We start from the raw sequence: 17,549 nt of genomic DNA, 5'->3' as shown, positions 1-17,549 counted from the left end.
GTTCACCTGTGAAATAATTAAAAGTCTTTTTTTAAACATGGGATCAAATTGTAATCAATACATTACTGATGGTAATGCGTACAGATCATGCATGCAACTAGAACAATAAAAGATATGTAAAAGCCACTTACTCGTTTGATACTCCTTGTTTCTAATCCAAAAGTCAAACGATGGTTTATGAATTCAATGTCACATGTTATTTACTGAATCAGGTACCTCGCGTTGCATGCCTACACGTAAACACTTAGAATCCAGGTACCTGCGTAGCGTCCAGACGGCATCCCACAGTACAAGACAACATTGATTAAAATCCCGGTTTTGCTCCAGCCAAGAATTCGCATGAGCCCGCGTGAATTTATCTGTAGACGGCACATAGAACCGAGTATTGTGACAAAGATATTCTTGCAATCGATCGCAATGAAGTGCCTTTTCCGCGACAGTGTTCACCTACCACGCGTCGCTGACGCTGTCACTGATAGGCTCGTGTTACCAGACGTTTGATGCAAAATATATTTCATCAGGAGCTGTCATGGTAGAGACATTAAACATCACCCGAGATCCTGCAACGACATGTACCTAGAAATATTTGATTAAAAACATTACAAGCAAATAGTTTTAACCATAAAGTTAACTAACTGATTTCAGTTACATTTATCTGGTCTCGTCAGTTTCGGCAAGAAGGAGAAACAACAATAACAAAAACAACAACAACATAATAATAATTCCATATTTGTTTCAATGTTTGTCACTCTATCTCCCTCTCTCTCCACTTTTGCTCTCTTTGTGTGGATTTATTTTGATAACTATATTTTTCCTCTACAGTCATGAATCCTTCCAAAAAAAAAGTTGTTTTATATATATATATATATATATATAAATATTGTTCATGTTTATAAATATATATTTAGTATAATCATGTTTAACTCTCAGTCTAATGTTTTTGATGAAATAGATCAGATGTTCGACATTCATATGTTCATGACTAAAGACAGAATAATAATTAATGATCAAAATATTTATATTGTGAAGCATAGAAAATAGGCATGATGCTACTACTACTCAGGAATAATAACTGCGACAGACACCCTGCTTTGCGAAGTGTAATTCATAATGGTCTACCGCCCTCTTGCAATAAAAACGTGAAATGTTTCTTTTATGAAGAAAATTGATGTGTTATGCTTTCTTACACTTATATATTTATACATCTCAGTTGTAAAATTGAGTGGATTACAAACTACTAAATCTAAGAAAAAAAAAATCAGATTTCAAGACTTGAATCATTGCAATGACTAATGTATTTGTATATCCTTATATTAGGTTTTCGTATAAAGAAAGAAAATGTTAATATCGGAAACGCAAAAGACAAAAATAACGACAACAAAAGGGTTATTATGAATTAAAATATTCAAAGATTATGTTTAACCCACTGACTGTAGAAGGTTTATTTTATCTGTTCATGTTCATAAATACAGGAGATCCCGATCGATCTCTCTCTCTCTCTCCTTCTTTCTCTCTCTCTCTCTCTCTCTCTTTCTTTATCTCTCTCTCTCCCTCTCTCTCTCTCTCTCTTTCCCTATCTGTCTATCCCTCTCTCGTTCTCTCGCCCTCTCTGTTTATCTCTCTCTCTCTCCCTCTCTCTCTCTCTCTCTCACACACACACAATTCCAATTTCCTCCTCTTCCTCTTCCCTTTTTTTACCCATTCGTCCATGTCTTCTGAACCCTACTTGTAAACTCTTCTAGGACATTCACTAAAGCTGACTTATTTTTCCTTAATACCCATTTACTTCATTGTTTTCCCTCTCTGTCTCTCTCTCTCTCTCTGTTTATCCTTCCCAAATCCTCCCCAACCCTTATTTCCTATTTCACTCTCTATTTACAAATGTTCTTTACCCTCCCTCAATATATCTTCACTCAACATTCTTTTACTAATTACATTATTTTCCTTTCATCGGCATTATTCAGTACTTGGACAGTTTAGCAATTTATCAGTTGGATGTTTTGATTATATGTTTAAGCTGGTGTGACTCTATACATTTTGTATTCACAACATTTCTTGTTATGATTCATATTTTGTTTCGCATAATCTTTGTTTCTTATGTCATGTTTTCAATATTACTTAAGTCTGTAAATATTTTATATACGTTGTTGTTAGTGTGCAAGGCCCTCACGGATAGCAGTTTGTTAACTGAAGAGGCAACACTGCTTTATTAAAACTTGTATGAATAAATAAATATTACTATTTTTTTTTTTACCAGGGAAGCCTCGTCAGAATCAATGCTGTTCTTCCTGAGGTCCACGCAATCATTATTACCCCCATCGATTGCCAGGTATCCCATCAGCCCTCAAATCGACAGAAATAAAGAACACAATGCACTTCATAAAAGCGACTTCCCAATATAATCGAAGTCCATTTCAAAGTGTTTTCTTCGTTTGTACAATTTGCAAATGTCTGCTACATAGAATCAATGAGACATAGACACAAAAAAACATTCCAAACAAAACATCTTACATTAACAAATATATTCAATAATAGGTAAAATATCAGTACAATACAGTTTTGATATACATGTCAACATTTGTTTTAAAGATCTGTTTCATCAAAATATAGAACTTTTATCCAATAAACTATATCACATTCTGAAATTAAAACACAAGAGCACCGTACATACAATTTAACATCGAACATACCTTACGAAGGAAATCAATAAATAAATCTTCTTTATCAATACAGATACTACAATATTTACAGAAATTTATAATTTCAAAAAAGATTAAACGTGAATTCACTGGAAGCTTACGATGACGGTAAGTTTGTAGGATATCATGCAATTCCGATAAGTTCCCAGAGTATATCGTGAGTCTTGTTAATAATGTAAAAAGTGGAGGCCTATTTTGTTTGTGGACTATTTTGTAGCGATTCTTGGTCCTCATGGATTTAAAATGAATGAATACTCGGACACTCAGCTTAAAGAAACCGGAATCATCGTTTCTCTTGTTTGTTTTTTGTTTTTCTGGTAATGTCTTTTAATTTTTGAATGCCTTTATAGACTGTGCAAATATCGATATATTTCGTTTCAAAGATTCGCAATAGAGTTTCGAATATGTATAATACTTTCCAACTCGTTAAGGAATAGTTAAGACATAGTTAGTTACAGACCCAAATACCATGGAATAGTGTTAGATAGATGGTGGGTTATATATTTGCAAGAATATTCAAAGAAAATATCGCGAAATTAAGTTCACCTGCGTATACATATATATATATATATATATATACGTAATACTCACCATAAAATTCTATTTACATCGCTATAGATCATATGACTGTAAATTCATATTTACATAAAATGTAAAATCACAGTAAAACGCCATTTCAATAGGTAATGTTCGATAAATCAGAAACGTGTATCACTAAAAATGTATTAAATTCCACACATACACTGTTGGTCATAATGGTGGAATATTTATTTTTACCCCAGTTTAGGGAAGGATTTGAAAAAATTATTTATTTCTAATAGATCTAGATAATGGCATACATTCTCAGATTTTATTGAATATTAATTTGAGAGTGTTTGTTTTGCATGACTGCTTAATCATATGTGTGCTACTATGCTAATCAGCTAAGGGACCAACGTCCTTAAGTCATAATTGACAGTAATGAGGATTAATGCCTCACAAAAGGGCACTAATATATAGCTGATCGACACGATTTTTATCCTGGGGCCTCACAGTAACGAGGCCATTGCTTAGCCCCTGAATTATGACTGTACGCAGTGTTTGCTAGGGTACGCGGCCCCTTCCACAAATCCCCCAAAACGAAGAAAATGCAATAAATTGTCAAAAATTCATTGCATTTTCCCCCGGCCCCCAACAGGAACAATTCCTCTGTGTGGCCATGCCTTGAACCATAATGCATGGCCCTACAGAGGAATTTTTCTGTTGGGGGCCGGGGGAAAATACAATGAATTTTTGACAATTTATTGCATTTTCTTCGTTTTGGGGGATTTGTGGAAGGGGCCGCGTACCCTAGCAAACACTGCGTACAGTCATAATTCAGGGGCTAAGCAATGGCCTCGTTACTGTGAGGCCCCAGGATAAAAATCGTGTCGATCAGCTATATATTAGTGCCCTGTTGTGAGGCATTAATCCCCATTACTGTCAATTATGATTTAAGGACGTAGGTTCCCTAGCTGATTAGCATAGTAGCATACATATGATTTAACAGTCACGCAAAACAAACACTCGCAAATTAATATTCAATAAAATCTGAGAATGTATGCCATTATCTAGATCTATTAGAAATAAATAATTTTTTAAAATCCTTCCCTAAACTGGGGTAAAATAATTATTCCACCATTATGACCAACAGTGTATTTATCATTAAAACATTTCAAATCCGAGAAAATGTAAAACTCGAGGTAGTATATACAATTTGAAACAACAATCGATACAGGATACGAATATTTAAGAGGCAACACAGATCATTCACAAAACTTAGCCTCATCGTAAACAATTATCATGATTTCTATTTTGGGAGGTGTCTATAATCCATGAGATTATATGCTTTATATTCTCTAGTGGATACGTCGTCGAACTATGTATAACATGGTTTGCAGTCTGAGTCCTTTGACAAGGCATTTATCTTCATTTGCCACTCTCCACCCCTGGCGTTATAATGGGTAACTTGCGTGATGGATACGTGGGCTATAGAAATATCCAATGTTGTTTTTGTTCTTCTTATAATTTTTTCCTTCTTCTTCTTCTTTTCCCTTCTTCTTCTTCTTCTTCCTCTTCTTCTTCTTCTTTTACTTCTTTTTTTCTTCTTCTTCTTCTCTTTCTTATCATCATCATTGTGATGTTTCCACGCGCCATTGTAGTATATTATCTTGGAAATCGACTTTCGAAAGATTCTACATCAATGGCATGGTGGACAACTACCCCAAGAAGACTAATTACTATGGCACGCTACCAGGAAAAGTACCCGGGCTTCACAGCAACCGTAACGCCCATGCATTCACAGAATAAATCCTGCCAGGTATCCACTTACTATTCCTGGGTCGAGAGCAAATGTAGATTCGTGTCGGGCCAAAGGACGGCAGTGCTTCGGCGTGGATTTGAACCCCATACCTTGTGCTGTACAGTCAGGAGACGTATCCACTAGACTTCAACACCTCTATGCAATAGAAATATTACTTCGGAAAACTATCATTAAATTCATGTGAGTCCTAGGTATCTGAGGACACAATAGATTAATTTTCAAAGGGTTTGATGCATTTCTTTCACATATTATTTGTGCATATGTAGGTAAACGGGATTCATACTGTCTTTGGTACATTATAATATAATTATAATAATTTTGTTTTTCATTGGAAACCTCGTCGCATCAATGCTGCTCTTCCTGAGGGCCCTGCAATTACTATCACACAACAGTTTCCATGTACCCATTTGCATCTGGGGTTAAGTGGCAGATGTGGATTACGGCAATGCCGCGCTAGGATTCGAACCATCAACCCTCGGACTGAGGGTCAAGTGAATGAACTTCTTTACCATGGCACCTCCACATTACAGTCGTTAATACCAAACCAACATAATAAATCAAGCACATAAACCATCTACATTCCCTGAGGAGTACTCCTACCTTGTAATCACTGCGGGGACGTAGGAATTAAAATCGGATAGGCATCTGGTGTCCCACAGGGTCCCTCTATTTCCCATAGGTACATAGCGGCAAATTCTGACCGATGTCTTGTCATCCGACTTAAGTTGAGAGCTTTAAAATAAAGGTTTTAGTGCAACTAATTTATGTCTAGCTGTCGGCTGGTCTGTTAATTTGCATTTTCATCCTAAAATGTTGTGAGTTAATAAGCGCTTTGCCGCCCGAATCAAGCTTAAGCGAATAAATATTCTCCAAGGCAATCCAATGTTTGTCAATTAAAAGATTGGCCAACGGAAAGTGTTCTTTTGGACCCGTATTCTACTGACAATTTGAACCCGAGTTTGGCCTTCAGCATTTGTCCAAAATCGTGATTAACTACGGACGCTAGTGTGATGTCGAAGTTTTGTTATACTTTTGTTATTCTTAGACCAATGCGTCGGCTTTAACGGAATTACTCGATTCGGACTTATGTCGACATTATTATGGTATAATACTGTAATTCTCAAATTAATCGTTTTAATGTTCAGACAGTGCTACAATTTTAGTGCGCGGCCATGAAGCTTCCCTACATTATTTTATCTGCGAAAGCTTTAATACTAAACACTATATGAAGCGATACCTGAATTTAGATTTCACCATAAACACCATGTCCTATGAAATATTAACATGTTTCAAACTGTGTCCTATTTGTACACCCATGGTTTTAACGAAGCGTACAAATACAAAACACATTTAGTCGTATCCGTACACAGTGGCTGACATAACGTGGAGTACCAGGGTCATCGATGAACACACTCTGACATCTGATATCAATTAGGGACGCTCAAAATGCCATTATTCCCGCAATGACTTGAATTAATTTTTGTCTGATTCTCATTATTTGATCTTTCATTTACAGGCTATGGCCCCTTCCGTGCCATTGTGTTGACCTATACGCTTTGCTTAAACTAACGTCGATGTTTTTTTCTTCGAGCAAAGATACAGGTTCAGTTTGGAATATGTAACCTGCAAATATTGTTGTACGTACAATTTGTTAATTAAGCGAAGTGAAATAGAGTTTAATGAATTGAAATCTCACTCGTATAATTCATTCGTGAAACTTGTCCTCAAACTTGGTGACGAGTTGAGAAACCTAAAGTTACTTCAATTGAATGACTTGTGACATGGCTTGTGGCACATGGCAGGAGTTTGTTGCTAATCTATCAACATCAATCGGAAGGATTCTTGTGGAATGGGTTGATTCATGGTCTCAGCGTGTGCCATACTGATACCGGTTTCCTTGGAGTCTGGACCATCTCAGTCCATTGGTCCTGGCCGAGTCCTCCGGAATGAGGTCCAACCACTGTTTCTCCTATCTTCTCACATTGACCCAGAAGATCATAGTCCATCACGATCAGCTGAAATGCAATTAATAAAATATAGTTTTTGTCTTCTTTCAAATAAAGTATGTATTCTTTTTGTTTATGGAGTATACTTATCATGAGTACAAATAGATACTGCTCCTATTCTTCCTCTTACTGCATGTAATTATTTCCCTTCTATTACTTTTCTTTTACTATTCTATCACTACGGCTACGATCACTACTAATTTTACTACTACTAGGCCTACTTACACTACCTCCACTACTAACAACAACTCGAACCTTAGTAGAGTCATCGCCTTTTCTATGTAGAAATGGAAAATATTTTCAATGGTACACTTCATTCACAATATTTGAGATTCGCATACAACAAGGGAACTCCCAACTTTTAGATTTCGAAGTTCACTAATCCCCCTCCCCATCCTCCCCCTACCGAAACCGGCATTTGTCTGGATACCGCACTGGTGATAATTTATTTTAATGCTTAATGAGATATTCAGCCTTGATAGACAAAAAATCCAAAAGAAAGTAGAAGAATCAGAGAAGCAGTTGGCGATAGTTCAAACAAAATCTGACAAAAATAAGAAATGTATGACTTTTGGAAAGATTTGGTCACTATACATATGGAAGTTTTAATTGGCTGAATCGGTCATGTCACTGTTATGTAGGTCCGAAAAATTTTCGCATCTGTTTTTTTTTCTTCAAGGTCCTTATTCAGAGGACCTACGGAAATTTATTATCCATAATATATGTGAGTAGTGCCCAAATGAAGAAGGCATTAGGAGGATAAACAAATATTACTAATATTTGTGTACACTAAAAAAAGGAGAGATCTCTGTCACAACGTCATTATCCACTGAAAGCATTGCCAATTTCAGATTCACATAGGTGCTGAACGTATCCCATAGTTAAAACATCATAACCGTCTTATTGTTTGTCCGACTTATTAAAAACTATCTCCGTTCTGTTTCTCTTATTTTTTCTGCTTTCATACAAATGAGCTTAATAAATGGTTGGATTGCCCTTCTAGACTCGTTTAGATATTAAATGGAAGACCACGGTGGTCTTTTTTATGAGGTAAATGTATAGGCTTCATATTTTTGTATCCATATTGCTTCGATTTTCCCATTTTCCCTCGCTGGAACATTGCCAGCACAAACCACTGACCTCTACTTCCTGGACGGATCATCGCCCATTCCCGTTCACTACACCTTACGTACTAAAAGGCTATATTGTCTGACCGTTCATGAATATTCATGTTTTTGCTTACCTCGGCAAAATGTTTGCTTTTATTAAATGGACAAATTACGGTGGGGGGTTGGATGAAATGGACATAATGGACCAAGCAGAAGTGATCTATGATAATTCATGCTTCTTATCCTTCGTGTGCTTGACCTATAATCTTAAAATCGCTTGGCAAACTGAGTCCAAAGTTCGACTTGTTTCACATGTGTATTATAGGCAATGACGAGCTTGCCACCTATTTTGATCAAATTACGGTGGGTGAACTTTCAAAAGTCAATGGGACATGAGGGTTCCAATGAAAGAGCTTGTGATAACGTAAGTTTGGGTGGATGTGCTTTTCGTTTAAACAAAAAATGAATTGTTAACGATTTGTTTTGTACAATTCCATAGGCTAACGTGTATGGCTGCTGACTCTGACGATAGGGGGCGATGTGAAATGAGACTAAACGGAGCTATATGTGTACATATAGCTCCGTTGTACATGAAAAACTATAGGCCAATTACTCTCTTAAATGTAGATTATAAAATATTGTCGAAAGTATTAGCTACAAGGGTAAAGGAGGTATTGGAGGATATTATTCATTACGATCAGGTGGGCTATGTTAAATATCGGAATATTGGGGAAGCGGTTCGGTTAATTGATGATACATTCTTTCAGTCCTTGTATCAGCCTGTAGGCTTTTTAATTGCCGTAGATTTTGAAAAGGCTTTCGATTGCATTTCCCATAAACTTTTATTTAAAGCTTTGGAACAGTTTGGGTTTGGTAAAGTTTTGTGTTCTTGGGTTAAAACCCTCTACACTAATGTTAGCAGTTGCGTGATGAACGGGGGACACTCAACAGGATATTTTGGAATTAATAGAGGGGTAAGACAAGGCGACCCCCTATCTCCATATTTATTTGTAATAGTTATCGAAGTACTAGCTCGTTATATTAGGAAAGATGAGAGCATTAATGGGGTAGGATTCGGGAATAAAGAAATAAAGCAAGTTTTGTATGCAGATGATATTACATTGTTTTTAAAAGATATGGATTCAATTAATAAAGTGAAGAAAGTTTTCAAAAACTTTGAAAAAATAAGTGGATTGAAGATAAATATGGATAAGACAAATTTTATGTGGTTAGGAGAGGAAAGTGATAGGCCAGGTTTACCTTTTTTTGGACATAGGGTACAACATATAAAGATCCTAGGGGTATATTTCGCACGTCATTCCAAAATAAAAGATGATTAATTTTGAACTATAAGGAAATTTTGAGCAAAATCAAAAGACTAATCGGTTGGTGGAAGCAACGAGATTTAACGATGTTTGGCAAAATTAAATTGTTGAAGATATATGTATTTTCAAAACTAAATTATATTTCGTCTATTATGACAGTCCCACAAAACATTTTTGAAGAAATCGAAAAGATTTCTTTTAATTTTATTTGGGGAGGGAGAGACAGAATAAAACGGAAAATTTTATATCAAGATTACTGCGCTGGGGGACTCATATTTCTTTGTAATTATGATATAAATAAAATGGACTTGAAGGGTATACCATCTTTTTATAAAGACATGTTGAAGGCATGGCAAGAATTAGATAAATGCAGACACTTTGGAGAAAATAAGAATAATCCGATTATATTTAGCAATAAGTGTATATGTCTCAGCAATAAAACATTTTTTGATGTCGAACTATTTCAGAAAGGTATACTTCAAGCATCAGATATAATTGTCAGAGGTCATTTAAAACCGATCTTACATTTTTTAAATTCGGGTTTTGCAACTAAAAGCTTGCTTAGAATTCAAAAGATCTTTTCAGCAATCAGAAACGAATGGATACAAAGTGATTTTATGGAAGTAGACACTGAAAATTTTGAAATAGAATTGATGATATTTGGACGTTTACAGAAACTATGTGATATAAAATCTAGGCGGTTATATGATTACTTCATTGAAGACCTTCAAAATGAGTATACATTACATGTTACAGATGGCAACTGTCAATTTGATCTTGGAAAGACGGAGTTGAAAGAAACATTCACAAGGATGAAAGGTGCAATGCTTTGTAATAAACATAGAGAGTTTCAATACAAACAATTACAAGGGGCTGTATATACGAAAAGAGAGCTCTTTAAATTTGGTTTTGAGTCAGACCATGTTTGTTCCTTTTGTAAACTAGAAGTAGAGACATACCAACATTTATTTTTAGATTGTCTTAAAGTTAAAAGATTATGGCAGGAGGTAATTCAAAAGTTACATTTAATCGAAATTGACATTGATGATTGGAAACCAATATTCATGGGAATATCCGGCAATACTACTAGAATATTTGTAATAAATTGTATCATAATTTTAGTAAAGTATATCATTTTTATTTCTAGAAAAGAAGGAACTTTGCCATCTGTACAGAAAACAGTACATATGCTTAAAAATTACAGAGACGAGGAAAACAAAATAGCCTTCAAAAAGGGGAAAATGGGGATGCACTTACAGAAATGGGAACAAATCGATGCATTTTTACCTTAATGGATGTGGGTATTTTGTGGGTATTATTATTATTAGTAGTATTATTAATTCTCTCTCGTGTACAGGTGGACAAACCGGAACAGGTTGCATGCAGCGTGTGTGTCGGCGTGAAGGGGGTGTGAGATGGGTGGGCTAGGGGGGGGGGGTGGAGAGTTTGTGTGGTGTGAGTTGAGGGAACAGGTTGCATGCAGTGTGTGTTTGTGTTTGTATGGTTGTTTATGTGTGTGAAAGGGGGTGTGGTGTGGGTGGGCTAGAGGGGGGGGGGGGGTGTGAGAGTGTTGGGATAGGATGGTAATATGTAACTTTAAACCTTCCTCTACTGTTATTTTGATTATACACTGTTTCATGCAAGACTTTCTTTCTTTTTTTTCCTTTTTTTCCCTCTATGTTTATTGATTAATGTAACTTATGAAATGTCTTGTATCAAAGATCTTGTTTTATATTGCTTATCTTGATAATTTCTTGCTATGTAAATTTCTTGCTATGTGAAATTATGAGGAAGGAAATAAAATATCATTTAAAACAAAAAAAAATCTACACTTTAAACCTTCCTCTACTGTTATTTTGATTATACACTGTTACATGCAAGAATTTTTTTTTTCTATGTTCATTGATTGATGTAACTCATGAAGTGTCTTGTATCAAAGATCTTGTTTTATATTGCTTAATTTGATAATTTCTTGTTATGTGAATTTCTTGTTATGTGAAATTATGGGAAGGAAATAAAATATCATTTAAAAAAAAGAAAAATATGTGTTATAGCACAAAGCTCAGTGAATACGCGTAGAACCTTTTTGCCCTTCTTCCCATTAATTTTGCACGATATAAATCTTGGGGACGTTTCACAAAGATCCTAAGTCGAACTTAACTCTAAGTTGGACTTCAAAATTTATGGAGAGCCATTTGTAGCCTTAAAATAAAATATTTCCAAATGCAAAAATTTAAGTATTTAAGATTTTTCATAACTTCCACATCAAGAACATGAAATCTCCTTGATAATACAAAATATGAATGATTTGAATCAACATTTTATGCCTTTTAAAATATCGTTTACAAAACATTTTAATGATGCTAACGGCTTTCAATAATTGTTAAGTCCAACTTAGAGATAAGTTCAACTTAGGATCTTTGTGAAACACCCCCTGAACGAAACTCGTACGGGAATACAGCCTTACCTCTAAGCTACATGCGTTGAGTGCAGCAGCAGGTACGTTGAATATTATAGCCTCGTTCCATGTCGGATTGCAGTTGCATTTCCTGACGCTGGTTTTCTTTTTCTTCACCCTTCTGCCTCCCTGAAGCAAGGACACCTTCACGAATGGATCTATAAACAAGATGAAAATAAAAAAATACGATTTGAATTGATGAATAGATAAATACATGAATTAATAAATAGACAAATATATTTTAAAAAAAAATAAAAAAAACTAATGATATTTATAAAAAAATAAATAAACTACTAAGCGGTGACAAAACAATTAAATAATTAGACTGAAAAAAGTGTTTCGTTTGACCGTGTTTCAACTAAACGTTAAGGCAGCCGGCATCGTTAGGATATTATGTAATATCATATTCGAAAAGCACTTCCCAGATAGTCAAACTCAATGCGAATTTACAAATTGTTCTCATGCATGAGTTTTAATGATGTAATGCTTTATTATATTAAGAACAAGTTTTCCTCTTATCATTATTATGATTTGCATATTTTAAGATGGAATGGGCTCCGTATCATCCGAATTTCCAATTATTTGACGCTCCCTACTAAAACGCTCGCCGCACATAACACAGCTGTTTGTATAGTTTCACGACTGATTTAAATAAATTAACCATATACGAGATTTCATACTACATTGTGAAAACAATATCAAAACGATAAATATACTAAAACAGCGCCATTTACCAGCACTATACACGTTCTCTTCACTTATAATTAATTTTATATTTTGCAAGGGATGAGGTAAAGAGTAAACGAATCACAGGTTGAATAGGCTAGTTGATACGTCTTCATATTCATTATCCCTGTTTCAATTTTTTTTTATGAAAACAGGGACATTCGGGATAGCATGTATTCGTAATAATGACAATTTGAGAAAAATCCCAACATGTAACCGCATTACGAGTTCATTCTACATCCTTTTTCATGCGAAAAAGACTTCTACATTGTTTTTAAACAATGTGATACAACGTTAACATATGTAGAGACAGATATTCCAAAGAGGTTGACATTTATAATACAATTTTCATTTACCTTTGCCTAATTTACATTCACACTGTTTCATTTAATAGACATTTAAAAAATATTTTTAACTATTTTGAAAAATACAAACAATTTTGAATCAATTGAAAAAGGGGAAACTAATTCATTAAACTTTAGGGGAAAAAATGGGTTAAGGAAGCCTTAATCATGAATTACCCGAGCTTCCATTGATGTCCATTGTTTTAAGATTCCTAGCTTTAAGCACCACAACCGTCAGTCTCTCAGCTGTAGGCAGATAGCTGACTGAAAACAAAATGTCACCGAGTTCCTCCTTTCTCTGAAAACAAGCCAATAATATCTTGATTTGTTATTGTAATATGATTTATTTATTTATTTTATTTTTTATTTTATTTTTTTTTTACGAAAAAACTTTCATTACAATTAAATTACGATTTTTGAAATATGAGATATATTTCAATAATAATGTTGTTGCGGATAAGAAAATGATTGGAAAAATATAAAAATAAAAACATCTTACGTCGAGCATTTGAGATAATAAGCAAGGTAGTCTGGGGAACAGTTAATAGGAGGTATTCTGGATACTTGGACTTGTTATAAATAATTAATAATAATAATAATGTCATAAAGAAATCAAGATTTATATCGTCTTTCATTTATTGCTCCTATAATGCATCTTGAACCAGAGGTGTAGGTTCGGAAGACGGGGGCATCTTTTATCTATTATTATATTAAGAAGAAAATAATGGAAAAGAAATGAAAAATAAGAGGAAAATAAGAAGAGGAAAAGGACAAATGAATATAGTATTGATAATAATATCAATTATGAATTAAATAATTATTGCAAGTAATGAAAAAAGGGTAAACAGGTTAAATTTTAAGACTGGTTTTCAATTAGTCTACAGTGACTGATGGAAGAACATGATGAAAGAACAAATCAATAAAATCAAGTAGAGAAGAATTTATTTAAAAAAGTAAGAAAAGGGATATTCCCTTGAGAAATTATTATCAAACCATCTGCCTTGTTTTTGAAGAAAGGATTACCTCTTATGTTACACTAACCTGTTATAAAATACTAAAGAAGACAAGAACCTAAATCCATTTCACCCCTCCTCCCCCCCCCCCCCCCCCCCCCTAAGTAAAGTAATGTAATATTGTGTTATAGTTATTCTATAGTTGTTGGACATTGTATTTTAATTGTATCATGTACTGTATTCATAGCTCTCTTGTAAAGCAGTCTTTTTGTACTGAGGAGACTGCCCTGGTAAAAACACAAATTAATTATTAGTATATTACAATGTATCGTATATGTTGTACCCCTTTTCATGTCTTTCTTGGAAAAAAGCATATAGTCTGGCGTGTTTATATAAAGACTTCCTTCGTGCGACATTCGTATGAATTGAAGGTATCTATCCATGTAAACAGGTCTGATATTAAAGTGAATAGATGAATGTGTGAACGAGCCCTGGTGAACACCTCGAGGGCTGGACGGCAGATGTTACTTGAATTTCTGATCAGTATTGTATCGATTTCTATAGTGCTGCCCTAGAGAATGTATCATGGCACACTGAACTATAATAAGACTTCTTACAATTTGATCGGAATGTACGATTTATTTGGGAGGATTGATGGCGGGATCGCACGGGGGAAGCAGTCAATATGAAATGGATATCGATAGATGAATATTGTTTCCTGCTTCAGCGGGTATCTTGCCAGTTGCACTCATCTGGAACCAGTTTTTAACATATGAACTGAAAGCGCATGGGAAAATGTTTTAAATTTGACAGCTGAGACGGTGTAGTTCCTCTCCCAGCAATTTTCTCAATCCAATATTTGGATCTTAAATACACAAAAAAATTAAAGTGTTATTTTTGTTTCAGATATCGTCTGCTTTTCAACCATCTTGCCACCAGTTTGTAACATATGAACAGAAAACGCAAAGGAAAATGTTTTATATTTGAGAGCTGAGACGCTGTAGTTCCTCTCCCAGCAGTTTTTCTCAATCCAATATTTGGATCTAGAATACACAAAATTGCTAAAGTGTTATTTTTGTTTTAGATATTGTCTGCTTTTCAGAAAGAAAACATCAGACTTCCTGGCCCGCTTTTTTATATGTTTACGCAGAAAGAAGAACCGAACAATCGAAACAATTGCTTTTGCTTTATTATCTCATTCATATCAAGTTTGATTTTTGTTTGTCTCAAGTTTCTTTTTGTCAGTTCATTTCTTTGCTTGATTTCCCTTCGTTATTTTATTTTCCCCACCGCTAGATTAAACAAAATGTTATTGAATGTGGGGTTTCATGTTGTGCCGCTTGTGTACTTACATTGATAATATATGTGGGGTAAGTAAGTGCGTGCGTGTGTGTGTGTGTGTGTATTGAGGGGTGTATCCAAGATTGGTTATTAATGATGGAAATCCTCCATTTTGTGACTTGGTACATCAGATTCGGTATTAAATTCCCTAAAATATAAAACGGAATTTTAAGAAAACACGTGTTTCCTTTTTGTGTAAGTAATTACGTTCAGTGTCTAGAATTGAGAAGTTGATTAAATAAATGTCAACGATTCCTTTCAAAGGCGGGCATTTTCCATGGTCAAAAGATTTGCGGATATTTGGGGGTCATGTGCCATCTACGAACTTGTTCACTGTAAGAAGAATAGCTGCTAATTGATGTAGCCTTTTAATAGCAACATCAGTTTGCGATGTATGCAATACATCACGTGATCTTACCGACTGCGGTGACCTGAGTTCGCTCCACACATCCAGCTCACGTGACACATCTACGTCATTGATCCTGACCAATACCTCACCGATTGCATCATGGCGGGAAAACTTATCAAAGTCAAAGACTGAAAATCGGACGGTCTTTTCTTGCAGCTCTTCATATGTTGTAGGGAACTTGAAGATTTCATTTCACACCGGGTTTAGAGTCCGCCTTTGTAATAAGAGAGAGGGATAAAAAATATTTTAAAAAATAACAGAGAGCGAGAGAAAGAGATGCGATGAAATCATAGTAAATCATTTGTATCAATGCAATCTTTATTTGAGGAGTATACTCTTTTTTATGGAAATTCAGGGATCAACCGATAAATGGCGTGTCGTACGATGTTTATGAAATAACTTTTAATAATAATTGTATAGATATTACCTTTTTTTTTTAAATATGCCTAAGTGTTTTTTTTAATAATTTTACTAACACTGTGTGTCACCGTTTTTTGGTAAGCAAGAGTGCGTTGTAGATACATTTAATGTATTGTATCATCCCATTGGGTTTCCATTTAAGCATTATTTGGAAATATATACTTACTTGTACTACAGACTGTTTAATCTTTCTTTCCTCATCAGGTTCAAGGGATATCTTGACGTAGGGGTCGCTAGAAACACCAATATCCATCGCGGGTAAATGATCGGCTAGGATCATTGAGAATGAAAAAATAAAGAAATTAATATTAAAAAACCTGTATGTAAAGTTTAACCGTATTTCGTTTACAGTGGTTGGCATATGCATAATGACGAAAAGTGGCTTTGATTAAAAAAAAAAATACTTTAGTACTGAAGTTTCGTCCCATCGACATTGACAATCGACATTAACACGCCTTAAATCAAAGAAAATCATAGCTATTGTTACACATGAATTAACAATAACAAAGAAAACAATATTCATTCAACCACCTCCATCATCTCCTGGACATCAGTTAACGCCACCATCATCGTGGGCGTCATCATCATAATCACCATAGTCATCAGCAGACACTCATCAACTGAAAATCGTTTTACAGTGAATGCACAGAAAACGTTCAACATCCTATCTCGCATCAGAGAAATAATTCGTTTTGCCACCTTCAAAAGACCCCTTAACCCCTTCACTACTGCATTCCAATAAGCTTGAATACAGGAGTCATACCGTTTCTGCAGTATGGACTAAGAAATCATCACCCCCCCCCCCCTTTATTACCATCATCATTACCATCGTTATTATCACCTATTGTCATTTATTTCATCATCGATTGTACACGAATAGTTTTCCATATCACAATTGAAATAAGATATGAGAAGTAACTGACAATAGAACAGCTTTATACCGACTAAATTACTGCGCTTTACGTATGATTTGCATCTAATAGGCGATTAGTTTCCATATGGTATTGCCATGGTAACGATCCGAAAATTAGCCTTGCCTGAGTACAACCGACCCCTAGATGCAATCCCTAGATGCAATACATTAAATCAGAACTCTAATAATTTATCATAAAACCAGGGCAGTTATAATCTATCAAGTCTTTACCACGAATTTAGTATAATTCTTTTTTTAACAAACCGATCATGCACATAATCCAACAGAGTCCAATTTTAGCGACTTCCAAGTTGTAGAAAGACTTATCTATGACTTGGGAAACAAGGACACTTGATAACCAGAGCTTACCTCCCCCTCTTCTCCTCCCCCTCCTCCTTCCCCCTCCTTCATCTCTCTCTCTCTCTCTCTCTCTCTCCCTCTCTCTCTCTCTGCCTCCGTCTCTCCCTTCTTCATCTCACGCACAAATACACACGCACGCACACCC

At 35.1% G+C, this 17,549-nt stretch overlaps 1 protein-coding gene across 1 annotated transcript; it reads right to left on the bottom strand.

Moving 5' to 3' along the window:
* Positions 1-4,799: 4,799 nt before the first annotated feature.
* On the bottom strand, positions 4,800-16,384 carry LOC115925106 (synaptotagmin-5-like). Its single transcript, XM_030988302.1, has 5 exons — positions 16,298-16,384; positions 15,721-15,903; positions 13,186-13,306; positions 11,948-12,096; positions 4,800-7,055 (listed from the first exon to the last, which is right to left on the bottom strand). Exons 1-5 carry the CDS (start codon positions 16,382-16,384, stop codon positions 6,900-6,902), a joined length of 696 nt encoding a protein of 231 aa, XP_030844162.1. The 3' UTR covers positions 4,800-6,899.
* Positions 16,385-17,549: the final 1,165 nt, after the last annotated feature.

This window comes from Strongylocentrotus purpuratus, unplaced genomic scaffold (genome assembly GCF_000002235.5).
Source record: "Strongylocentrotus purpuratus isolate Spur 01 unplaced genomic scaffold, Spur_5.0 spur5_scaffold_17, whole genome shotgun sequence".
NCBI classification, from domain to species: domain Eukaryota; kingdom Metazoa; phylum Echinodermata; class Echinoidea; order Camarodonta; family Strongylocentrotidae; genus Strongylocentrotus; species Strongylocentrotus purpuratus.
The sequence above is the reverse complement of the archived record's forward strand: the minus strand, read 5'-3'. Positions and strand labels throughout refer to the sequence as shown.

Excerpts from the sequence above, each read along its gene's own strand:
- LOC115925106 (XM_030988302.1), bottom strand. The coding sequence starts at position 16,384 with ATGGATATTGGTGTTTCTAGCGACCCCTACGTCAAGATATCCCTTGAA. Across the intron at positions 15,904-16,297 it reads TTAAACAGTCTGTAGTACAA|AATGAAATCTTCAAGTTCCC; the intron begins GTAAGTATATAT and ends AACCCGGTGTGA. Across the intron at positions 12,097-13,185 it reads GGACATCAATGGAAGCTCGG|ATCCATTCGTGAAGGTGTCC; the intron begins GTAATTCATGAT and ends TCTTGTTTATAG.